The sequence below is a fragment of the Anastrepha ludens genome, chromosome 3 (assembly GCF_028408465.1).
Source record: "Anastrepha ludens isolate Willacy chromosome 3, idAnaLude1.1, whole genome shotgun sequence".
Lineage (NCBI taxonomy): Eukaryota > Metazoa > Arthropoda > Insecta > Diptera > Tephritidae > Anastrepha > Anastrepha ludens.
The window spans coordinates 117,289,381-117,314,427 of NC_071499.1; the positions used below are offsets into that span (position 1 = coordinate 117,289,381).

At 35.1% G+C, this 25,047-nt stretch overlaps 2 protein-coding genes across 3 annotated transcripts in view; one reads left to right on the plus strand and one right to left on the minus strand.

Annotated features, from left to right (window-relative positions):
* Window positions 1-1,366: 1,366 nt before the first annotated feature.
* Window positions 1,367-8,153, minus strand: LOC128858874 (J domain-containing protein DDB_G0295729). The gene is made up of 4 exons (XM_054095419.1): window positions 8,054-8,153; window positions 7,110-7,909; window positions 6,707-6,866; window positions 1,367-4,218 (listed from the first exon to the last, which is right to left on the minus strand). Exons 2-4 carry the CDS (start codon window positions 7,675-7,677, stop codon window positions 3,339-3,341), a joined length of 1,608 nt encoding a protein of 535 aa, XP_053951394.1. The 5' UTR covers window positions 7,678-7,909; window positions 8,054-8,153; the 3' UTR covers window positions 1,367-3,338.
* A 4,942-nt stretch (window positions 8,154-13,095) lies between these two features.
* LOC128858875 (multivesicular body subunit 12A) overlaps window positions 13,096-25,047 on the plus strand; it is a 48,073-nt gene continuing 36,121 nt past the window's right edge. Inside the window, exon 1 of one of the 2 annotated variants that reach the window (XM_054095420.1) lies at window positions 13,096-13,761. The gene's annotated coding sequence lies outside the window, so the exon portion shown is untranslated. Of the gene's footprint in view, window positions 13,839-25,047 lie in introns of both variants that reach the window. The other variant, XM_054095421.1, reaches the window with a different exon arrangement.

Sequence of the window (25,047 nt, forward strand, 5' to 3'; positions counted from 1 at the left end):
TAATTACATTAAAGATTTGTATGATATGAGAAAATAGTGTTTGCCAAAGTTAAAGTTAGGAGCAAAAATAATTGTAGCCTCCAACTGTGTGATGACTTCTGTTGCACCGTGTATAAACCTAAGAGGTTAGGGGTAGTCAGAATTTTATAAAATTTTTTTTGCATTTTTTTTAAGTATAATATCTTAAAAATATTATGTGAAAATTTGAAGTGAGTCCGACAAATGCCTTTTTCTCAAAACTAATATATGTTTTTTTTTAAGTTGTGATCACTGTGACTTTTAAAGCAATTGACTAGCAAAAAAATTATTGAAAATCATCATTTTTTCGGGCATCTGACTACCCCTAACCACTTAACTCACAAAAAATTCAATACAAATTGCGGCAGGCGCAATAGTAATTTTATTGGATTTAAAGAAACATAGCGCATGAGGTTTTTTTTATGTAAAATTTGTGAGTTGATATTTTTTGTACCTTAAATATGGATTTTTCAATTTTTTTTTTTATTTTTATACATACATACACAATATTTTTAAATATTTTTTTTAAATATAATATTTTTTTAAATATTTTTTTATTATTTATTTTATTTTCGTTTTATATTTTTTCTTAAATATATATTTTTTAATATTTTTCTTTTTTTTTTAATAAAATATTTATATGTAACACGCATTAGTTCGTTGTGTCATCGCTGCATTTTATGTAAAAAATGTGAAGCTCATTGCATACTTTTTTATTTATTTTTTAATTTATTCATTTTTACATTTATTTTTCAATTCATTTATTTTTTAATTTTTTTATTTTTACATTTATTTTAATTTATTTATATTTTAGTTCATTCATTTTTTAATTTTTTTTATTTTTACATTTATTTTAATTTATTTATATTTTAGTTCATTTATTTTTATATATTTTTTAAATTTATTTATTTTTATAATTATTTCTAATTAATTTATTTTTATATTTAGTTTTTTAATTTGTTCATTTTCATATGTATTTTTTAATTCATTTATTTTTTAATTTTTTATTTTTATATTCATTTTCTAGTTCATTTATTTATTTTTTAATTTATTTATTGTTTAATTTATTTATTTTTCAATTTATTCATTTTTGTATTTATTTTTTAATATATTTATTTTTATATTTCTTTTTAAATTTATATTATTTTTATTTAATATTTTTAATTTATTTATTTTTATAATTCCACAAACGTCTTTTACTTTTTCGCTTTTTATTGCTTAAATTTAATTTTTTTATATTGAGCCCATTCACATTTTTTGCCAGCATGTTTTTTGCCAGCGTGTTAAGATTGAACCTCAAAAAACCTAAGAGACAAAAACAAAAAATACATTGATGCCTTTTAATAAATTTAATGCAAACTTAAAAAAAATTAAATGTAAAAGCTTGTCTGGCCATCAACTAGTGGCCATTTTGCACATAAAATCAGCTTACATGGAAACGCAACGACTGCAATACTTTTGAAATACCTCTAAATATTTTTCGCTTACATATTCTTTGGACAATCACACACTAATTCACACAATTAGTCAATAATTATTTGATATTATTCGTAAACGGTAGCTTTTGTTGCTAAAAATTATTATTCAATTTTTAAGAAGCCTTAATTTTACGAAAATACCAATTTTATTTATTTATTTATTTTTATGTACAAACTCTGATATGATTTAGAGTGTTGATTTTGATTTGTTAAAGATTTTTTTTTTTTTTTTTTAATTTAGTCACACTAGAAATAAATGCTTCATTTAGACTACAAACATAATAATACCAAATAAAACCCATAAATATAGAAATACTAATATCAATAAGGAGCAAAAATACTTAGTAGGAATTTAAAAATGAGACGAACGTAACCTTAAAAAAAAATCTTAACCAAACCTGCACAACTTAAACTTCTAAACTAAGCGTTGCTTGTTGCTTAGCGCAGCGATGCACATTAACGTTGATTTTATCAATAGATGAAAAAAACAAAATGTTTTTGCGTTTTTACAACAATTTCGCGGTGCATCTCTGGTGGACCTTTTAAATTCCATCGCTCATAATCAGCTTTTCTATTCATTTCCTACGCCCACGCAATCATAGATTATTGAACAAGAAATTTAAAATAAGTTTAGGTAATTTTTTGAGCCAAACTGCTCTACTGCTTAATTTTTTCGATTTCCACTTCAAACAGTTCATAAACTCGATTTTTTTTTTGTTTTGGTACTTTCACACAATAATTTAATTTTAGATTCGAATATATTTATAGCCGCCCAAATATCATCACTTTAGCAGCATCCTCTAAAGAATTTTAGGAAATATTCTATACTGTACAACAACAACAATATTTCTTTCGGAAATTCATTCCGAAAGTCCTTTGAAAAGTCCGTGCGTAATCAGTGAGTTGCCACTACTGACGCATATCGAGGTTGTTTTTAGTAAGTAGCATCTCTTGGCAGAACACACACCAAGTTTCAGCCAAATCGGTCTATTTCTTTGTGTTTGGCATTCGTTTGAATCGAGAAAGTCGAGTGATTTTCAAAAAAAAAAACCCAAAAATGAATGTGAATATGAAACCCAAGAATTTCGTGTGTGGAATTTCATGCCTAACCAGTTGTGGTGGTCGCATAATTAATGGAAATTAGGCTCCAACTCGTTTCACATCCCACCTATTCTCCAGACTCGGCTCGCTCGGACTACTATTTGTTCCCCAATTCGAAGCAATGGCAAGCGGGAAAAAGATTTTATTCAAACGAGGTGGCACAAACGAACGGCTGTTTTTCAGACTTGCACAAATTCTATAATTCGGTAGCGATCAACAAACTAGAAAAGCGTTGGATGGAGTGTAAAAGTCTAAAAGAAGACTAAGTCGAAAAAAAAGGATTACCCCAAAAAAATTAAGCAGTTCTTATGTTTTGCATGTACTTTTCAAACGACACTCGTATTGTCTGCTTTCTTACTCTTTCTTAGTCTGTATCGACTAAACTGCAAAGTAGTTTACCATTTATGTTGTTGTAATGTCCCCAAAACACATTTGATAAATGAGATTTTGATGCACACAAAACTAGGTTGTTGTTTTTGTTCTAACAGCGCAATCAATTCCCCCATAAATGTCTAGGGAGTGCTGCTGAAAAAACAATGCCTGGCCGGATATACATACAGACCTACTTAAATTAATTTGGATTGTTCCGGTAACGTAGACCCCGACTATCGAGGGAACGAAACACGGCATAACTAACAAATGCATTAAACTAAATGGAAATAACTTTTAGAATTACTAAATCTCACTCGCTCAGAAAACTCTCCCACACAAAACTCTCCCCTCAAAACTAACTATTCTCATTTACAAATTAATCTGTAAATCTAATTTCCGTATAATATCTTTAGCCTTATTGAGGCTAGCCGGTCCATGTGTGTTTGTCGTTGCCATCTTGTACAAATCAGCCATATATTTCTCGATATTGTCCATTGTTGCGCCATTCGGCTGCGTAGGTATGGACAAGCTGGACAACGCATGCGCCAACTTCGCCTTGAACTTATCCAAATACAATTCGAGCAAACGATTCTTCTCCGCTAGCTCGTCATTTTCGTTGGTCATTTTCTCCACACCAAATTTCATATTCTCCACATGTTTCTCCAGCACAGCATTCTGTTGCTCCACATCTGTTTTGGATTTGCGTAGCGTACGCAATTCCATATCGAAAACTTTATTGTGTTCCAGAAACTCATTAGTGAAAATTGGAATTTCGCCGGGTGTTGCGGCTGTTGCGGCTAAGAGTGATGCTGCAGAATTAGCGCTTGTTGTTGCAGTTGTTGTTGAGTGGCTATTGTGATTACTGCTGGAGGTGGAATTGTGGTTGTTACTGTTGTTGTTGTTTGTGTTAGCGTAAGCGGTGTTGTTGTTGTTATTGCTACTATGTTTGCCGCCTGTCTTGGGTGGTGTTGGTGTGCGCTTACGTCTCGGCTTATTGTCCACGGTTGTTGCAGCTGGAGTCGGCGAGTTATCCTTTTCCGAGCTGTGGCGTGTTTTATCTTTGCTGACGGCTGTGGTGGCATTTGGCTCCTTATTCGGTGATTTGATGTTTCCAATCGATTGTGATTTCTCCTTCAACACCGGTTTTCCAGCTTCGCCGGGACTTTTGCTTTTTTGTTTATCCTTGGCCAGCTCGCAGGCCAACACATCGGGCCGCTCTTTAAGGAATGTGTCCAATTCGGCGAGATAGCTGGAAGATAGAACAAAGATGATGGGTTAGATAACGATAAATAACTGTATTAGTTATTAAGAAAACAAAACTGTTTGAATTATTAAAAATTTAGTATAATTAAAATTTTATACTTATGAATAAAAAGTTTTATATTTATAAAAAAAAATTTGATTAATTATTACAAATTTATTATATAAAATTTTGTATACATTCCTGCCCATTCAATTATAAAAGTAATGCAAAAAGTGAAAAAAAAGAAAAAAATGAAACAGAAAAACGAATATTCACTTGTCTGTATGTATTTTGTTATTTACATTGCATATACAATTTTTTTTTTTTAATTTTAACAAACAGGCTTTGGTTATTTGATCGTGCTCGCTTCGCTTCAATTTGTGGCGCGCGTCTTGATGTGGTTGCACAATTTGGGATCTACAAATTTATGCCGCCTTCGAAGAGCAAATACCAGCAGTTGTGATGGGAAGTTTACGAAATCCTCTAGGAATTTTGCCTTTGCCTCCCAAGAGGCGTCTGCTATAGATAAAAACTTTTTCTCCTATTTTATGTGCATCTCGCACTACTGAATATTAGTCACGCAGAAACGCAGGCCGCCTTAAAGGGCATAAACATTCACCATGCGCGTAGGGGGAATGCTTCTTAAGGGGTTACATACGCCAGGAATCTTCAAGAAATCGATTTTTTTCGATATTTCGAAAGCATAGAATCTTGAGAATATACTGTGATATTTATTGCGGAAATTCCCAATATTATAGCTTCTACAGCCCATTAACTAGGTAGAGAGCGGTCCGAGTGCTCCAGTACTAACTTTAAACTCGGTTTTCTCGAAACTACTTTTTCCGGCACTATCGGCATGATAACTCGTACAGTTTTTAATATTTTTTGATGCGGTTTTTTTTTTAATATTCGAGAGTGTTTTCTCTATAGTCTGCCGAGCCGAATTTTTGAAATTTTTATTACAAATTTTTATAAACATAATTAAAGTGTGACATTTATGACGTAAAACGCATACTTTTTTTTTAAAATGCCGTAAATTGCAAAATTTTGCGAAATGCAAAAATCCGGCTCCACAGACTATAACTACAACTTTATTTTACAAGATTTTTTTTTTTACAGATCCATCAACATTTCAAGGAGAAAGTATGCAGACCGTGGAGCATTTTTTTTTCATTGTACTTTGGGTCACGTGATTTTTATATAATTATAATACTAAGTTTTGTAAAAAAAAATTTTAATAAATTTTTTTATAAAATTTAAATAAATTTTTTTATAAAATTTAAATACATTTTTTTATAAAATTTAAGTACTAATAAACAATGTATAATATTTTTATATTTATTTCTATTGTTATCCCTTCTAAAAACAGTTTTTCTTTTACCGCATTTTTGCCGCTCCTGGACGTATGTAACCCCTCAATACTACAAAAAATATAATCGCGTCACTGCATTTGTGACTAATTTTACTCAAGTATAGATAAGAAAGCTAACAAGTGGCGTACATGAATATCGAATTTCTCATTGCACCTATTGAATACATTCAATAGCTATGTTAAAGAGTATCATATTATTCTAACATTCAAATTTTCCCCTTCAATAATTACAAGAAACAATGTTGTGCTACTTTACATATGTATCTCCCTACAATGCTACAGCTACAACTACAACAGCGGCGAAACTTGCATAACCTGTTAAAATGTACGTTATTTAAGAATATCCGTGGTACATACTTTCAAATGTACTTACATATGTATGTATGTATGTACGAGCATATATGCAAAATGTAGCATGGACATCTTAGCAATATGTACCTGCATACATTTCAATATATACGTATATGGTTATTGATAGATACATAATTTATGGAAATTCTTTAACTTTGATTGTACACTCGTATATCCTCTCCACTACAGAGGTATGCTAAAAATTCACATGCGATGCTATTATTTGTATTTGTATGTGCGTACAAACTTCGCATAGGTACAACATTTTCACCTCCGCAATTTGTAAACGAAAAGTGTGCCTAGTTAATGCCTAAATAAAGTTGCCTAGCAACATTATTTTGCACAGACCAGAGCAATGTATATACATACATACATATGTAGGTACGCTTTAACTTCTTTAGATCCTCGATGCACATATCCATATACATATATAAGCGCACGGTTCAGATCCTTTTTCTTTTGTGTCTCTAATATTTATAATTGTTTAAATAGAATGCCTGTAGGTAGCAAATAAGTTGTATATTAAATGGTGAGGCATTTAACTACAAGTATTGTACTTCAGTTAGGAAAAATTCTTAGTTATTGAGCATTCTCGAAACTACCATGAACGAACATCTTTGCTTATTGCTTGAACTTGAAGCGATTAGCGTCAACGTACATTTACAAAAGTATTTATATGTGTATGTTTGTATAAAACATATATGTAGATGTCACCTAGGCAAGTTGTTATTCACTTACATACCCTTTTTCGATTATTTATTAATCACTCACCGTTGCTTATCCAGCTCAGCTGCTTTCTTATAGGGCGCTTTTTTGTCCTCTCCCAACTTCTGCCATTCTTCACCGATAATTTTTGTATGCTCAATCGCTGTTTTGGTGGGCAGTTCCTTACGTAGTATCTCACGTCGATCATTCATGTAACGAACATAACCTAGCGCACAAAAAAAAATTTTAAACCAGCATGCTAGTGGATTTACACATATGTAAAGTTATGTTAACGATATGAAATATGTAAATCGCATATTTTGTGCGAGTATGTACATATGTACATATGTATATTTGATATTGTAATGGAAGCAATATTTTCTTGGATGTGTATGTATTAAGTTTTATTACATTAGATATACCATAATCTGTTTCATTTCAGTATTAATAAACTTGTTTATGTACTTACCCGTGAGTGGCATCTTTGGCGCACCGGCCACTTTAATCTTGCGCCTTTTTAAACGAAATTTTTGTTCATCATCAATTGTGGCAGCACCTGCGCTATTTCGTTTGCGGCTAGGTTTTTGTATCGCTGACGGTGTATGCTGACCCACTGCATCTTCTCCATCCGATAGCGATATAATGGGGATATCATCATCGATCTGTATAACTGTTGTTGCAGCAGTATTAGCAGATGTTAATTTGGCAGACTGTTGTTGGCATTTCAGCTCATCAGCTTTGGCGAATTCCGTAGTGGCTGTGCTTTTCGTTGGCTTTTCTTGCATCTTGATATCCATATCCTCGATAGCAATTGAATCAGTTGAGTTAGTATTTGCGACTGTTACAGCTGTTGTTGTTGTATTATCCTTTGTTCTTGTTTCCGCTGTTGAAGCCACAGCAGCAGCAACACATTTAACAGAATTACTACTACTAGTCACGTTACTATTGCCGCTGTTCTCTACGGACAGCGTCGGCGCTGTTAACGATTCGTTCATCTGTTTTTTGTTGGACTCTACCTTTGACTCAACAATTTCCATTCTGGTTTATATACGAAATTAGTTATAAAAAAATACCACTTGATAACAGGCTTTTTAGTTTATCTATACTGTTATTCTTGCCGTTTTATTATTCATCTGCTATTCACAACACAAAATATTATTTGATTGCGGAACTCACAACTAACGTACATTATCACACGAATTTTGCTCAACATATGAAAAGGCCGCTGTGCTGGGTATGTTTAACAAGGCCTTCACAGAAAGTAGCATGCTACACACAGGGTTGCAATGACAGGCAGGTAGTGGGTCAAGCATGTAATGAAACAAAAACGTTGTGTATAAATTACAGCATAGAATATATTGTGTTAATTTATTACAACAACAAAACAACAAAATTGTAAAATGCAGTTCTTACCTGAGCTGGTTTGCTACAACGCACGTTTTATATGTAGCGCAAATCCCAAATAGGGATAACTACTGCTCAATACAACCCTGTAATTTTCTCGGTCCACCTGAAATTTCCGCTTTTATTTAATAATGACATCCTATTGCTTGGATTTTAAATTAACAACAATTTTGTTACAACAAAACCGAGCAAAATAGACACCAAGCAATTTTTCTACTTAAGGTCCTGTTCCTATAACTGAAAATTTCGACTCATTTTTTCAAGGGTTTGTTTGGTCATTTAAAATAAACTATTTAAAAAAGTTGCCGCTGCTGCACCAGCGTCTAATAATTTTATTTCCCTTACACCTCTAGAACTCAAACAAAATTTAAAAAAGAAAAACGTTTTAAAATATCTTCTCATACTTATACAGAGTTGCTTGAAACACATACATTTATGCATGCATATACGCCTATATACATATATTCATGAACGAATAATTACTTGTTAATGTTATATTACAATCAATTTCAACTATGATATATATTCCGGAAAATGTTTGGAAACGCTTTGTTCTCTTTTATGCCGCATATTCGCCCAGCTGTTGAGCGGGGAACGTTAATGATATAGAGAAATCTCACCAGATGTTGAGCGGTCATGTCCATCATCAGCTGTACGGTGTGTTCAATAGTTATGAAGCAGGATGTAGAGAACAAAGCAAGGCGAATTCATGGAAGGCAATGGCAGTAGAGCAACTGAGTTTTCAATTTTATGCCATGAGTGTTAAAGCGGCCGATTTTCTTGTTGTTGCTTTGTTGTAAATTGTAACAAAAAAATGCATGTACACAAGATTGCACCTTCCGAATTCGCTGCGACGTCAAGCCTTGGGAATTAACAAACAAAAGGAACGGAAATTACAAAAATAAGCCAACTTGCTGTCAAACATGAAAAATGACAGACCAGATATTGGCAAAACAGTCAAGGCGAATTTATTATTATTATAATAAATCCACCTTGCAATACAGTCTTCAAATATTGCATGACATGAATTGCCAACTTCATTTAATTTGGTGTCTCGATTGGCAATTTATCAAAAATTTAACGTTAAGATGTCTAGTTCTGGGATATGGATTATATAAGAGCACTCCACACACTGCAGAATTTGTCAGCCGGATATTTAGTCGGTCTCTCTTAAATCAGATTTAAAAGATATGAAGGTGCGCACAGTACGAAAACTTAATCGCCGCCGGGTGAATAATTGGATGTGAAGACCAATTTCAATCAAACTAAAAAGTCTGCCAACTATCGACCGACAGCCTGATTAACAAGGCATACATACCCATGCAAAAATTGAAATTTTCGAAAGAACAGGGTTGCCATAAGAAATGTAAAATAAGTTTTGAAAAAATTTATGTAAATTACTTTTGAAATGTTTGTAAATCTGCTGAGCGGTATTCTTCGTATGCTTTAAAATCAATGTTCATAAAAAATGTGTTTTTTTTCTATTGTAGTTTTGTAACAGTTTTGAAAACTACTTGTGGCATTACTGTAAAGGCGTACTAACAAATCTGAAAATGTAGCTCTTACTTGAAAGTTGAATTAAAAAAATTAATAGCACCAAAAGCATATGCTCATATAAACTTAAAGAGAAAGCTATGGACAGAGGCCTGTGTAGCAGTTGCTCTCAATTAGAATAATTATAATATAGGTATTTATGTATATGTTTATATACGTTTAAATGAATCCGCTCCATAACACAATGAAACTTTATCATATTGAAATTCATCGGGGCCTTGAGGAGAAATGAAATAGGATGACATACAGGGTGTGCCATGTTGTTGTTGTTGTTGTTGTAGCAGTATCTTCGCCCTGTCAGTGTAGTGTAATTACCGGTCGCCTTCGTCTAGCTCATCTAACGGTAGGCCCAGGAAACTAGCTGTTTTGACGGGTTGGGTCCAAAGGGAGAGAGGTGTTAGATGAGTGGGTTTGATGGGGCATGTGAAAAGGTGGTTAGTTTTTGTGCGGGGTGCCTTCACATGCTGGACATATGTTTAGTATGTCGGGGTCGATTCTGGATAGGTAGGAGTTTAACCATTCCCACGGCAGCCGGCTCTACGTTACCGGAATGAATCGGGTTTTTCCCGACCAAGGGCTGCCGCCCCAGTAATTTAGCCCTGTCTAGAGTACCGTATCCTACCGGCACATCACAGGGTGCTCCATCGTTTATGTCGGTATGTGAACGCTGAATAACTTTGTTATTTACCAACCGATCGACGTCAAAATACATGTTGTCGATACGTCAATTCAGTACAATTTCAACCAGGGATCGCTTTACACCGAAACAACCGAAATCGACGCTATAAAACCCGAAATGCCTGACAAGGTGACGACAAACGCAGAAAAAATATCGCAGTTAGTGATTGCTAATAAAGGTGGCCACTTGATTAATATTGTATTCAAAAAATAGTTTTAATAAATTGTAAATAATCAAACTAAATAAAAATACCTCACCTATACAAATCAGTTGTTTTTGTTTTCAAAGTTATTCAATGTTTTCATACCGACATAAAAGATGGCGCCCCCTGTATACTGTTAAACGTTTTTCCTACCGTTTTTGCAACAGCTATTAGCTGTAGATAAAGTATTCATAATCCTTTACCACCAGAAAATTCTAACACAATTCTATCTGCATTTAGTACTTTCTCAGATAAATCTCCCATTTATGATTTGGACTCAAATGACTTTCCAACATGCATAGAAATAATTTGATACTGTTCTAAGAACGAAATACATATAATAAAAAATCTAAAGTCCGATTTGACTTACCTTACTGTAACGCTTAAACTCTCCTCCAAAGATACAGAAACCCTTAATGCGTATTCACTTTCACTTCACCTGGTCCAACTAGCTGAACAAGTTCATTGAAGCCAGTTGCACTTATTTTGTAAAATTGGAAACAGTTTTCTGAAAAATCTATTATACCAATTTAGAATGACGCGTATGGAATTTTTCCGATTAATAACCGACGCGGTGGAAAGGGTAGACTTAATAATTTCTTCATTCCTTTTTAATTATTTTTCGTCTGTCAATAATTGCAATAATAACAGCATTTTATCGATCAAAATTTCCATTTCGGCACAAATCTAGGGACGCTAGATATGAATGAAACCCTTAGTTACATAGTTGGTAGGAATGCAACCCTACGAAGGTAGTTTCCCGACGATTTATTCTGCAGCGTGGGCACACACCACAGCAGCCCGGATATGTCGTGGGAATAGTCTGCGCACTTATAGCCCAACCCGAACAAATATGATAGTTAACTAAAAAGTCTGTAGAGTGTGCCGGTTGTAAATATCCGTCTACGTACAACTTTTGCGTAGGTGTCGCTTCAAAAGCTGAAGACGTTCATATAGCCAAAGGACAATGTCGCATTGCTAATCATCAGATATATAAATAATACTTAAATGTAATTATTTAAAATATGTTGAAATAAGGATAAATTTCGTAAAATCACCTATTAATGCAAATTATAAATTTTATTAGCTTTATTATGCATAATTTACCTATTTTTCGGCATAAAACTTTGTCTACCAAAACTTTGCCAAGCGTTCATCGTAACAAGCACTCGAATTTCTTAAAGCGAAGGCCAATAGGACGCGAAAGTTGTATGTAGAAAGGGCCTTATAGTGCCAGCACTCACCGATGCTATCGTAGTCCCTTTCCTTTTTCCGCAGGATACACAAAATTGAGCAAAACTTATCCTGTAGAAAACAACTGCGTTCTTTAAGTTACATATTTACACAATACATCGGTTGCCATTGATATTTTTCTATACATACTTTTACACACATACATATGTGCAAGGCAAATCTATTAAAGGTGGTGTCGGTAAGTCAGCTGATTTGTTTTTCTTTTTTTCTTTCGCCGTGTGCATGTGGCTGTCAGTTCAGAATGAAGCAAGGCGAATTTATTATTTGTTTTCTAGCTTCCCAATACTTTGTTTTGACAATCAAACGTACATAACATTGTTGTTGGTCTAGTGCCACCACCTTTAATGATTGCGTCTTGCATCCGCGTTATCAGTTACAATTTTTCATTGAATAATATGCCAAAGCCAAAAACCACCAAAGGCAAATAGTTCATTTATCTATAATTAACAATATTCAACATTGTTTTTAAGTTATTTCAATAGAAATTAAATTTTTTCTTAGTTTATTTTGTAAATGATTTCGAGATGTACTGTTTGGCAACACTGTGTGGTGAGAGAGTAGTCAGCTGTCGCGATTCTATGGAAACAATCCAAAATCCCACGTGTGTCATCTACGATACTACGGAACGGAACGGTGATGACAATTCATTTACATAGGGCTCTCATTAGTTTCATCGTGCCAGCTGACACGTGCGTACGATTAGGTTGGTGAGAGTGAGCACCATTATTTTTAAGTTTCGAAGCAGTGATGCATTTTTTCTATTTTGTGTTCTCTTAATAGTCAAAAATTTGCTTACTTTTTATTTCGTCGCTGTCTATAGCACTCAAGCACAACAAAGTACAGACCATTTTTATTTTTGCTGCACTTTTGCCAGCTTTAAATGAGCCTTAACTTATACTATACATTATGCTTAAATTGTATCACTATAAAATAACAAAAACAATTCGCTTTAAAGGGTTTTCTATTTATACTCCGAACCGCATAAATATGCAAATACCGGTTGCAGATATATATACCCAAGGCGAATTTATTACAGGTGACAGCAAACACATATAAGTAAAACCCTATATGTATTTGTTGTTGCGTTTGGTGCAAGCATCATGTCAAAATCAGCAAGCAAATGTAAACATACGAATGTAAACATACCAATACATACAAACAAAGCATATCATTTTGACGTAAGCCATACCTACGGCGATAAATTCAGCTGGGTGAATGCTGTCACCTTATTAAATCCACCTTGTATATACCTAACTTCTTTGCCGGCTGTCTGACATTTGTCTCGCGTATTTGACATTTTCTTTATTTCTTGACGATTTCCTTTTTGCAACAATCTTCACAACTGTTGGCAACGCGTTTGTATTCAATTCCATCGGCGAAGATTTTAGTTGGTTGGAAATGGTTGTGTTGTTAGTATAACGTGTCGGTGTATTTAGCGCATTTGATTTTGAAAATTTCCAAATAGTTATAAAAAGAATTAAATTTTTTGTGGTCACAAAGCAAATGTCGAAATCGTATAAATGAAAAGCAAAGTGGCTAAAAATAAAAGTGAAGTGTGGTGCTTAATCAAGCGAAACGAATTTAAAATGAAATAAATTACACGACGACGTGCAGTGCAAAGGAAGCTGTGAGATCAAAAGAAAAAAATACAAAAAAAATTTAATAAAAGGAATATTTTATAGTAATTGATTGAGACGGCGAAAGCATAAACTAAGTTTGACATATAAAGCTTCTACATTTTTCACGCTTTAACAATAATATCAAAGACTCAAGTGCTCAAGTACTTAAAAGCTGCCAACGCCAAACAGGAGTGAGGAGGCGTCGTTTTATCAAATACAAGAAAATAAATAAATAAAGAACGCTTGCGGCAGTTAAGTAAAGGAAAGAAGACCTACAGAAACGCTGCAAGTCGACACAGCGAAGACTATACATTTCCATCGCATCATCTTTACTTACCTTTCTCCAAAGCGACCTCAATCGGCGCTAACGACGCCCAAGCGGCATTCGCTATAAATAAGGAAAATTGCAGTACGTGCTTTTGTGTTTTTGTTAATAGAGAACAAGCAGTTTTTATATTAAATAATTTGCCTTTTGCGCTTTTGAGTGTGAGTGTTGTTGATTACACAATTGCTATATTTACAACAAAAAAAGTGCTTGTGCACATCATTGGAATATGGCGTTCAAAGCAATCTTCTGTTTCTACGGTCGGTCCGTGTTCTATTGAAGCTGCCTGTCTCTAGTGGCGAGCTTTTCTCAATTTTTCTATCTCTGGCGTTCTTTTAAGAGTGTGTTTTCATTGTTCTAAACAGGTATTTCATGTTCCCAACGCTGCTTACTTTGCTAAACGACCGTCCGACCATTTGGTTATATTTTCATGCAACTGGGTTAAGATTTGCGTCTGCAACAGAATGAATAGAGTGTCAAAGAAGCCATATACGAGTACATAATTTTGTTAAATAATCACGTACAGTGTGCCGCCTACACAAGTGCATACATAGGTATGAACATACATACATACATAAATCTGCTGTTTTGGCATCTTGGGTGTTAGGGCGCGAAATGAAGTTCAAGTTAATCGGTAGCTGTAGCTTTGTGAAGAACTAAGCAAATTTTAGTTGTAATTTAAAGAGACAGTTTTTTTCAGTGCAAACTTAACTATGCTGAATTCTTAAACTCAGTTTAAACCCCCGAAATTGAGAGTTTCAAAAAATAGTAAATAATTTTGCCCTGGTAAACTGGCCCTAAATAGGTTTTTGTGTATAAATTATTCTTATAAACTATTGAAATTTGAATTGGTCGCGCCAAAGAGCTCCAAGAGATTTGGTAGTTTCTAAAACACTCAGGCTAAAAGCCTATTGTATTTAGAGCTCTGGAAAGAGGGTAGATAGTCAAGGGGGAAAGGAGAAAAGTATCAGAGAAAGAAATAGGAATGAATAGAGACATCATAAACTATTCACTTCACCTATTATTTTATTAAAAATAAATGTTTGGGGAATGCTGCTGGAGTGACAGTCCTGATAAGGTTATAGTTATAATTTCGGTTAGTCCTTTCCTTCCGGTAAAGTAGAACCCACTGTTAAAGCGCTTGCTAGATACAAGTCGCAAGGGGCTAAGGCCGATGACTATAATGTGTAAGATAAGAGTATGGCTTTGCATGGCCAAAAAATAAAAATTCTTCGACAATTTTTTATGATAACAGGTAAAAACGCAAAATAGCTAATAATGTCAACATATGGTGGAGGTATGTTTTTGTATATTAAAATAACCAAAGAAAGAAATCGGGAATCAAAAACGAAATGCGCGTTGGCCGGGAAGGTAAACAATTTTATGAACAAACGTCGTATACATACATACATGCATACATATGTATGTATATATACGTACCTATTTACATACATATAAACTCATTAAATATTCTGCTCGTCCTTGTGACGAAGCGCGTTTGAATTTCATAAATTGTTGAAGGTAGCTTCGATTTGCAAAAGTTTTACCGATGTAGTTTTAGAAGTTCATATAAGATTACAAAATTAGAAAACTAACGCGATTCAAATATCTTTTTTTTTTTAAGAAACACAAAACTTGACCTAATTAACAAAGTAAAAAAATGCGGTTGTTAGTATTTAGGTAAGCCGGTTGTTAGTATGTAGAAGAACTTCAAATTCATGCAGCTGGATGCAGTACAAAAATTCATACGTTTGTATATATCCCGTAGTTGTATAGAGTAACTGCGGGTATTGTGGTATACCCATTTTATTTTCGTCTATAAAATCGTTAAATTTTATTTGATTTGAATGAAAATTTATCAACAATATGCTACCGTTATTAAGTTCAAATAAACTTAGCTTCAAAAGCCGTAGAGCCGCGAGTTTCAGAAATATTTAAGAAAGTACTGCAAAAGACGGAAACAAGCCCTTGAAGAAATTGGCGGGTAATGTGGTATACCTTATTCTGGTAATGTGGTATAGTATACCACATTACCCGCATATGATGCCTTTAATAATAAGTCAGTTACTTTTGACTTTACAAAAATATTTTAAACTTCCATTGACAAAAAGTGCAAAAATAAAATTCATAACATTTGTAAGAGTATTGCTTACAAGAATCGCAAAGAAAGATAGCACTTCGATTGGGAATAAACTTTTCGTGGGCCCAAATTTGTTCGCATTGCAGACAAGAGGTCCAAGGCTTCATTACTATAACCTCCCCATAAATTTTGCCACAGTAGTTGCAAGAGGATTCTTTTGTTGGTGGAACATCTGGAAACTCCTCTTCACTGTCACTTGAATGCGAGTCAACAAACGATTTGGTAGAAATATTTTTTTTTATTAGAGGGTTTTGGGGATGGATTAACCGGAGCACTGCGTTTTCTGTTAATGCTTTCAATGCTCTGTAACAAATTACACTTATAAGGCGAAGTTGTTAAAACAGTTGCCTTTGTTTTCCGGCCTTTCCGATTAGGTGGAGGAACTCTTAGCTTTGGTGGTGGAGATATTTCCCAAGGAGTAACGAGTCCTCGGCTTGTGATTGCTTCTATAAACAAATTAAATAGCGTTCCTAAAATTTCCATGGATTTTATTGCGAAACTTACGAATTTCAGGCTAAATTTCCATGGTTGATGCGCCTGGGGTTTCTTTTGTCGTTGAATTTATAGTTTCAACTGGATCCTCTGAGACGACAATATATCTAGCAAGATTTTTTATATTTAAAACTGAATTGTACCTGATGATGATGAGTTCCCAGCTATAAAATCTGCATCTGTGAAAATATGTTTGTCAAACGGATAAATCTCCGTGCAATTTGTCCAGTTTGAACCCTCAAATAAGCCTTAGTGTAAATAGTCCTGCGATATCAAAATGTGTAACTTTTCTGCCCTGTTCACGCATAAATCGTCTTATTTCGTCATTATAGTACTTCTTAAAAGGTCCCATAAAAGCCTTATCCAACGGTTGAAGTTTGTGTGTTGAATGGGGTGGCAAAGAAAGTATAGTCACATTGTGCTCGCGAGCTAGATCAATAACTTCTATATTGCGTGTGTGGCTATAATGCCCATCTAATATAAGAAGCAGAGGTTCAGACGGAGATGGTTTCGTTACTCTTAAAAAATCCCTGAATCATTTCGTGAAGATGGGAATCTGAACCCATCCAGCGTCTTTCGTTAGAAGAGGATTATGGTTTTTTCGTGGAAAGATTAAAAATGGTGGAACGAAACCATCTCCTGCGCTCATGCAAGTGATGACTGTAACAAGCGATCCTCGCTCAGCTGAAGTCATTGTTCCAATCTGTTTTTTTTTCCTTTCCGAGCGATTATTTGTGCCTGCTGGGAAGGAACTACTGATATTCCGGTTTTGTCAACGTTCCAGATACGAGTTCGCGGAAAATTATGTTTTGCGTTTTCTTGTTCCAGCAATTTGAAAAATATATCAACATTTTCTCGAGAGAAAACCACGTGCACGGTCGACGTTTGTTCCAGTTGGCTTTCGAAAACTCAGAACATTTCAGTGTCGGTTACAGAAGCCTTTTAGCCAATCCTTGCCAGCGCACTCTTTAATAACGGAGAACTTATTGGGAATGTTGTTTCTTGTGGCAATTTGATAACACAATTACCGCACGTCTGCGCGTGTTAGTCCCCAGTACCTTGACTCCATTTCTAGTAAATATTTAACTAAGTCATTTTCAATTTCCGTTGTTAAAATCGGAGCCCGGCCAAGTTTAGTTGTCAACAGCTCCTCAATGGATTTCTCGCTTCTTGACATGCTCTGCAGAGTGGTAGGGGGGTCACTAAATGTCTTGGAAGCCAAGAGAATACCCATTTCACTATTTCTAACCGCTTGGATAGCTTTTTTCATATCCTCTGCTTTCCATTTTCGTATTTCACCTTTCTTCGGCATTTTTTTGATCGTGAGGGTAATATGGTACACTATACCACTTTAGCCGCCTTTACCTATACCACAATAGCCGCATTAGAGTTTGAACAAATTAATTTTGAATAATTAAATATCGACCAAATATACAAAAATATTGCTTATATGCTTCACTAGTATTAAACTCACTTATTACTTCCCGATGAATAAATGCAGTTTAAAGCACAGGATTTTAATTTGCCAGAAATTTTCCACTGAGCACAAAAAATGCCAACCACACGACCACGCGATTTTTTTACAACTGACTCACTGTATGCCTTGCAAAACACAAATCAAATCACGCTTTCTTAAGATTCTGAGAATGCCGAAATACCTAACTTGGTCCCGTTATTTCCACGTCTTTAGTTTTCGAATAAAGCTGGTATACCACATTACCCGCCTATACCACAATACCTGCATTTACTCTAACCTATTTCACCAAAAACTTGACTACTGTTAGGAGCTCTGTGAAGTTTCCGAAATATCAAGCGTTTTCAACGCAGCGGATTTAACAGAAACAAGAAGAAAGATTTTTGTTTATATATAAGGTGTGCTTACAACAGATCTATGACCCAGCTAGGTAAAGAAAAGTTTACATTTTTTCGTTTGCTCGTAAGTTAATTTCAAATACTTTGTTTATTACAGAAAATATGAAGGGGAAATGCACTATTCCAGCACCTAACAACTTGGCTGCGCCTAAGAATAACATGAATTTAAGTTTCTTACATCAATCGCTGTTAACATAACATTTTGTGTTAGGCAGCACACACACACATAACTTGTTGTATAGCCCCTTAAACAGTTGCATACCGGAGCATGCGAATAATAAATACTTTTCACCTACCTATCAATAAGCCCCATCAAACCCCCTATCCAGACATTAGCATCACTGAACACTGCACGTAAACTCATTAGCGACAGATTGAATAAGCAAGAGATACAGGTGGTAATTTAAAACGAATCCCCTTATGGTGTAAAAATGTTATTGGTGCAAATTAGTGCACTAAAATACCTATGAACTATAGTAGTAATCTATACGTATACAATCATGTACATACGAGTATGGATTAGCTTCAACGACATATAATATGTGTATAAAGCGCCACTATTTCCCTCTCAATTTCTAATTTTCCCCACTTTCATTTTGTGTTTCGATTCTCCGCATATTTCTTTTGCCGCGATGTGCAACACAGCAAGCTTATCAAAAACAATTCAAAAGGTGTGTGTGTGTGTGAGTGTGTGAGAGTGTGTGACCACACCAATGTAAAGTTTATATACACAATTGACCTAAATCAAGTAGAAAATTATTGTATTGTTGCTCTTAATACTTGAACAGTTGGGTGTGATTTTTGTATACTCTTTTGAAGGAGATTCTTAAAATCAAAAGGTTTCTTTTCGAGGGCTTCGATTTATGTGGAGTTGTATTGGATGCATAATAAAGAGTAAATGTTTTTAATAAATGTACACTTTTGATTGACCTCATGAATGCTTATTAAAATTCCAAATGAAATAAAAGTAATATTACGATAGCTGAGGGGTCAAGCAACAGGCAGCTTAAAATATTGGTATTATCCTAACTTTTTTAAGGAACTATCGCTGGCTTTCACAATTTTAGATATTTAGTCAATAAAAACAGAGTTAATAGAATTGAAAATCATCTTAGTCAGAGTTAACAGAATTGAAGATCATCTTACTAATCCTATACTCGCCCCTTGTAAGGTGAAACGTAACAAAACGGGCGTTGATTTATTTATTTATTATTTTTTCTTTCCTTTTTTATTATGTGAATAAGTTGTTTTCCGATTGCGTAGATTGCCCGAATGTTGAATTTTTAATTTATTTATTTATTCTTCTTTCTTCATTTACCTTTTTTGCATTTCCAGTTTTCACTCCTCTTACTCTCTCGGCTTTTATTGACAAATAAAGAAAGTTTCTTATTGCGCACATACACTAGCGGTCACATACATTTAACTTAGTACTACAATTTAATAGATTTTTTAATTTTTATAAATTTTATTTTTAAGCTTTAAAATGTGTGAAAAAAGTCAAAATTAGAATTCTCGGAATTGAATAAAAAAATGAAGTTCTATTAAATTAACATCGCAGACTTTGTTTAACAATCTGATTTTTTCATAGCCGTCTTAGGAAAGTTTGCAATACGGCTTAGGAACGTTTGGGATATTACAAGAGGTGCGTTTCATAATCATAAGACACCTCTGGTATACAATTTTTGAACTACCATAAGCTCGCTTTTACTTCACGGAGAAGATTTATTTCGCGTCATTTTAACAGTTGTTTCTGGTGCGAAAGCTCACTCTATTTTGTAGACCTGTTATCTTTTTCCAAGAAGCTGCACTTTTGCTAGTTTTTTCGGCGTTTCATAATGATAAGACACTCGTCGAAAATGAGCTTCTGAAGAGATAGAAGGTGTTGACTTTTTGTTTTGGATGACTTTACTTATGATTTTATTCAATTTAACCTAAAATGCCGAGGGGTTCAACATCATCACAAGAGGAGCGTGGAAAATTAATTGCAAATTAATTGAGAATTACATCATTTTGAAGCCCGTTGGAAGAAAATTATCACTATCAAGTCGAGAACAGCGAGCAATCATAAGAAAAGCTTCTAATTCGACTAAGCATTGCGCCAACTAACTTGGCCGCTGTTGTTCAAAATAAGGTTTCAAAAAAAACAGTTTGGCGCACATTATAGAAGTGCAATCATTTAAAATTTTCAAAAATAAGAAAAGAACCCCATCTTTTGCCACGATACAAGCGAGTCTTCAGTTTGCAGAAAAACACCTAGACACCAACTGGGCCACAATAAGATATTTGCGATATTTTTATTGTTGCCCAATTTCATATTACTTTTTAAAAAGGTTATATTTTCGGATGAAAAAAAGTGGAACTTTGATGGGCCCGATGGTTTTTTAAACTATTGGAAAGATTTTCGCAAGAGCCCCCTCTTATTTACCAAGCGCAACTTCGGTGCAGGTTCTGTAATGGTTCGGGGTGGATTTACATCTAAAGCAACTCTTGATATACAGATTACATCATCGCGAATGAATAGTGGTTACTACAAAAACGTTTTGGAAAATAGACTCCTTCCTTTTATTCAAGATAATTGGGAAGTGCCCTTCGTTTTTCAGCAAGACAACGCCTGAATCAACGTAAGCAGGGAAACAAGGCAGCATTTGACCGATTGTTCCATAGAAACTATGGACTGCCCGGCGTGTCCTCCGGATCTAAACCCAATAGAAAACATTTGGGTAATATTAGTCAGAAGTACTTACGCCAACAATCGCTAATTTGACAACACCAACGAGCTTAAAGCGGCAATTAAGGCAGAAAAAATCGATTTTTTTGAATTTTCACAGTGGCGTTCCCCTTTAATTAAATAGTGTCTTATCATTTTGAAACGCCTGGAAATACGTTTTTGCTAAAAATTTTCTTAATGTATTAAGAAAGTTTTAAATTCTGTAATGAAGCAGATAACTTTTGTTACTTTAATCGATGTGTAAAATTTATATTTTCCTCTGAAATCTATAAATTAAAATACTTTGAAAAATTAGGGGTGTCTTATGATTGTGAAACACAGCTTACAATAGAGGAAACGGAGCACTTGAAGAGTTCTTGTCTGTCTATTAAAATCATGTAATCATCTCGATATTCTGCTTTTGAAATCACGAGACGCACAATTTCGATACAACTCGTCCTTGTTTGTGAGAAAGAAAGGTTTTTCGTGAGCGAAGAAAGGTATTTCATTGGATGTCTACTCTAGAGAAATACCATCTCAAAGCTTTCTCTGTATTGCTCAACGCAATAAGTAAGTGGATCACAGTGCATTAAGGCGTTCGTTCATTACTCAGTACTCTAATTTAGGTACTAACTTCAGTTGTTTAGATCTTTTTTTTTGCGAGGGGAGAAAGATTTTTCACTACACGTTCCATATACTTTTAAGAATGGCTTATCGAAAAAATTGCGATTTTTTTCCGAAAAGTACTCAAAATGGCGCAGACGCCTGAATATCTGGCAGCAACTGATGGGCAGTGCTAACAGTAACAAAAAAAAAAAACCGTTCATGAGCCAATTTTTTCAAGGCTCACCCTCTTGTATTGTTAAAAAAGGTTAAAAAATAAAGTATTGTACAAAAATCATGAGAAAATTAATTTGCTTTTAAAAAGTTTAATGGTAAATTACGCCTGCCCGCCTGTGTACATACATTTTAAGCATGTGCTTGCAAAATATGAATTCATGTCAGCATAGCAGCACCATAGACCATCACAGCTCTGGTGATGCGCGCGTCCACTAGAGGTCATTGCAGCAATTGACTCAAAATGCTAACTCTTCATAAAATGCGTGCGTTTCTACGAGTGCTACACCATGGCAATAGCAGCGGCGGCAACACAGCACAACTTTGAACAGCGTCAGTCAGGCATACAAACAGTCGACCAACCGACAATGCACGCAGTCGTCAAGTTAGCTGCCCCTGCCAACATTTGCACTTTGCTCTATTATTGATGCAAACAAACACAAAAACAAATACAAAGAAAAATGCCAACAAAGCAAAAAAAAAAAAACGTCAACCTCTCACGCCCAGCGAGTGACGCGTGCAGCACATCCCCATTAATGTGCCCGCCGCTACGAACTAGTTGCTGTCTGCTGCGTCTATGACTGCTGACTCTCGCTAACTCTGACACGTCCTCCGGCTCGTGTGCAATTTTGTATTCCATTTAGCTTTGTGTGCTGCTTTGGTAAACTTTGAACTTTTTTTTGTTCCGCGCCACTCAATCAGATGTAAATTTGTTTGTATGTTTGTAGCTTTAAACTCTCTTCGTAGTAGCAGACAGCAGTCAGCAGCTCAATCAGTCGTTGGCAGCAGCCACGCGACGTCCAGCACACCAGCACATTGCCCTTATCAACCCAGCCACTTATCCGAGCTTATTCGTCTTTCGACATGTCCCTTTCCCTAATTTCACTGCATTTCATTCCCTTTGTTCGTTTCTTATTTACTTATAAACTCGTCTCGCCATCACTCCACCCTCTCAGGCCGAACTTGTTTCGAGTTTTGTTTGTCTCTTTGTTGTGCCAGTGATTTGCCATAATTTCCGTTTGGTTTTTCCCATTGGCTCAGCGATTTTCTTGTTTGTCTTTGCTGCAGACAACAAAGTGTAGTTTTTGCACTGCTTGTTTGCGTTCGTTAAGCTGCGATTTGAGTTTCATAAGTGCGAAAAACTTTAGGTATTTTTTGTGGTGATTTTTGGAATAAGTTGAGTAGAAAGAACTGTGGAACAGTTTGAATTTTTATTTAGTAACTTGCAGTACGACGTTGAATGTTTGTTAACGGGCCCTTCGTTTATGAACTTCTGTAGAAAAGTGCAGAAAATTCTGGATATGATTAACACTTGGTGCTGTGCTAATGGGCTATCGGCAAACCCCAAACTGGTATTGTCCCCTTTACCAGAAGGAAGAAGCTTGATAGTCTAGTTCGGCCTAGGCGAATAGGAGGCACAATCCAGCTATCCACAGAAACAAAATATCTTGGAGTAATCCTCGATAGTAAATTTCTTTGGAAGTTACAAATTGAAACAAAGGCACCCAAAGCACTGACAGCTTTCTGGCAGTGCAAAGGTGTCTTTGGGAAAAGGTGGGGTCTTTCTCCTAGCAAGATTCTATGGATCTACACAGTTATAATAAGACTATAACCTATACATCAGTGGTCTGGATGAGCAGATTCTCTCACGTGGGGGTCAGGAGGACCTTATCAGGACTACAACACACTGACTCGTGGGTAACGAGACCTCTGACTCCTTAGCTAGGAGGGGCTCTGCCACTCCCTTCTGCAGCCATCAAAGCAGTTAGCAAATGGGTTACTACAACCCACAAGCGAGCTTGGCAGACTGAGATTGTCGCAAATCCTTCTGTCATTAAGCAGAACTAATGACGGACCACTATCTAACACTAGACGATGAAGCACCTGGAAAAGGTAGGCATCTCAGACAGTATACTTTGCCGAGTTTGCGAAGAGGAGGATGAGACGCCGGACCACTTCCTATGCGTCTGCCCCGCCTTCGCTCGAATCGGGCTTGAGGTCTTTGGCACTGATGTGTTAAGAAGCGACCACCTTGGCTCCTTGACACCACAAGATCAACTCAGATTTAAAGAAAATTAAAAGAGAATTCGAGTGCAGTACAATGGACTTAATTGTGTCTGAGTATTGTTTTTGCTAGTTGTCTCGACTACAAAAAAAACTACAGTCTAAAGTAAGTACAGAAATTTAACGAACAAGCCAAATTGTGCAGTTAAAATATTTTCATATTACGGAATTAAATTTAAACTTTTCTCAAAATTTCATCTAACTAAAATAAAGTCCAGCAGGGTCGAATTAGAAGCATAGGTAAAGGTGAGCTCCAAGAGTTAAGCCCATTCAGTTCGAATGATCAAAGCTTGCAGGTTATACAACTCTTAAAGCTTTAGTGGCATAGCTGAAAGAGATAAGATTACTACTAATTTGGTGAATGAAAAAAGAAACGAACAGCTAATTACTTTGACGAAATTCGTATCAAATCATTTTAAATAGGATTCACAAATCGATTGAACCAAATAAACTTATTAAGCTTGTCTTTCAAGGTTTTACATTTCAATTTATTTAAATTATTTCGCTTATTCACGTTGTTTTCAGTTGCAATTCGTTGAAGACTCTCATCATTCCGGATTGGATTTTGATGAACCATTTACTGTGACGTGATTTGCCCATGAAAAGTCTTCCTTCTCACATGCAACTTTCTCCCTAATCTTGGGAATCTGAGAGTGGAGCTGTAAGTGCAGATGTGAGCTTATTTACCCATGAAAATTCCTCCTTTTCTCATGCATTTTCCTCTCTGATGTTGGAAATCTGAGAGTGCAGATGTGGGGTGATTTACCCATGAAAATTCCTCCTCTCATGCATTTTCCTGCCTGATGTTAGGAATCTGCAAGTGCAGATGTGGGGTGATTTATCCATGAAAATTCCTCCTTCTCTCATGCATCTTCCTCTCTTATGTTGGACATCAAAATTATACCCAGATGATTCCACATATCATTTGTGTAACGGCACCTTTGTTTCTGATAGTTTTATTTAAACCTCCTCCTTCAAAACAAAAAAAAAGGCTACCACAATTGGCTTAAGGGGCGAACTGAGTTCAAAAATTATTTGTCTTATTCCATGGATTGTTAGTAAAACAGTCCGCAAAATATTTTTCCCAAAGCTTCAAATAAAAATTTAATTTCGTTATGATGTTATGAGCGGTTAAGATGTTCGACCACTGTAGAAATATCAAAAAATATATTTTCTTCTCCCTTATCCCATCTTTATGCGGTCTATAATTATATACTCTGACAACCAAGCTGCAATAAAATCTCCACGGCTCCTCGTA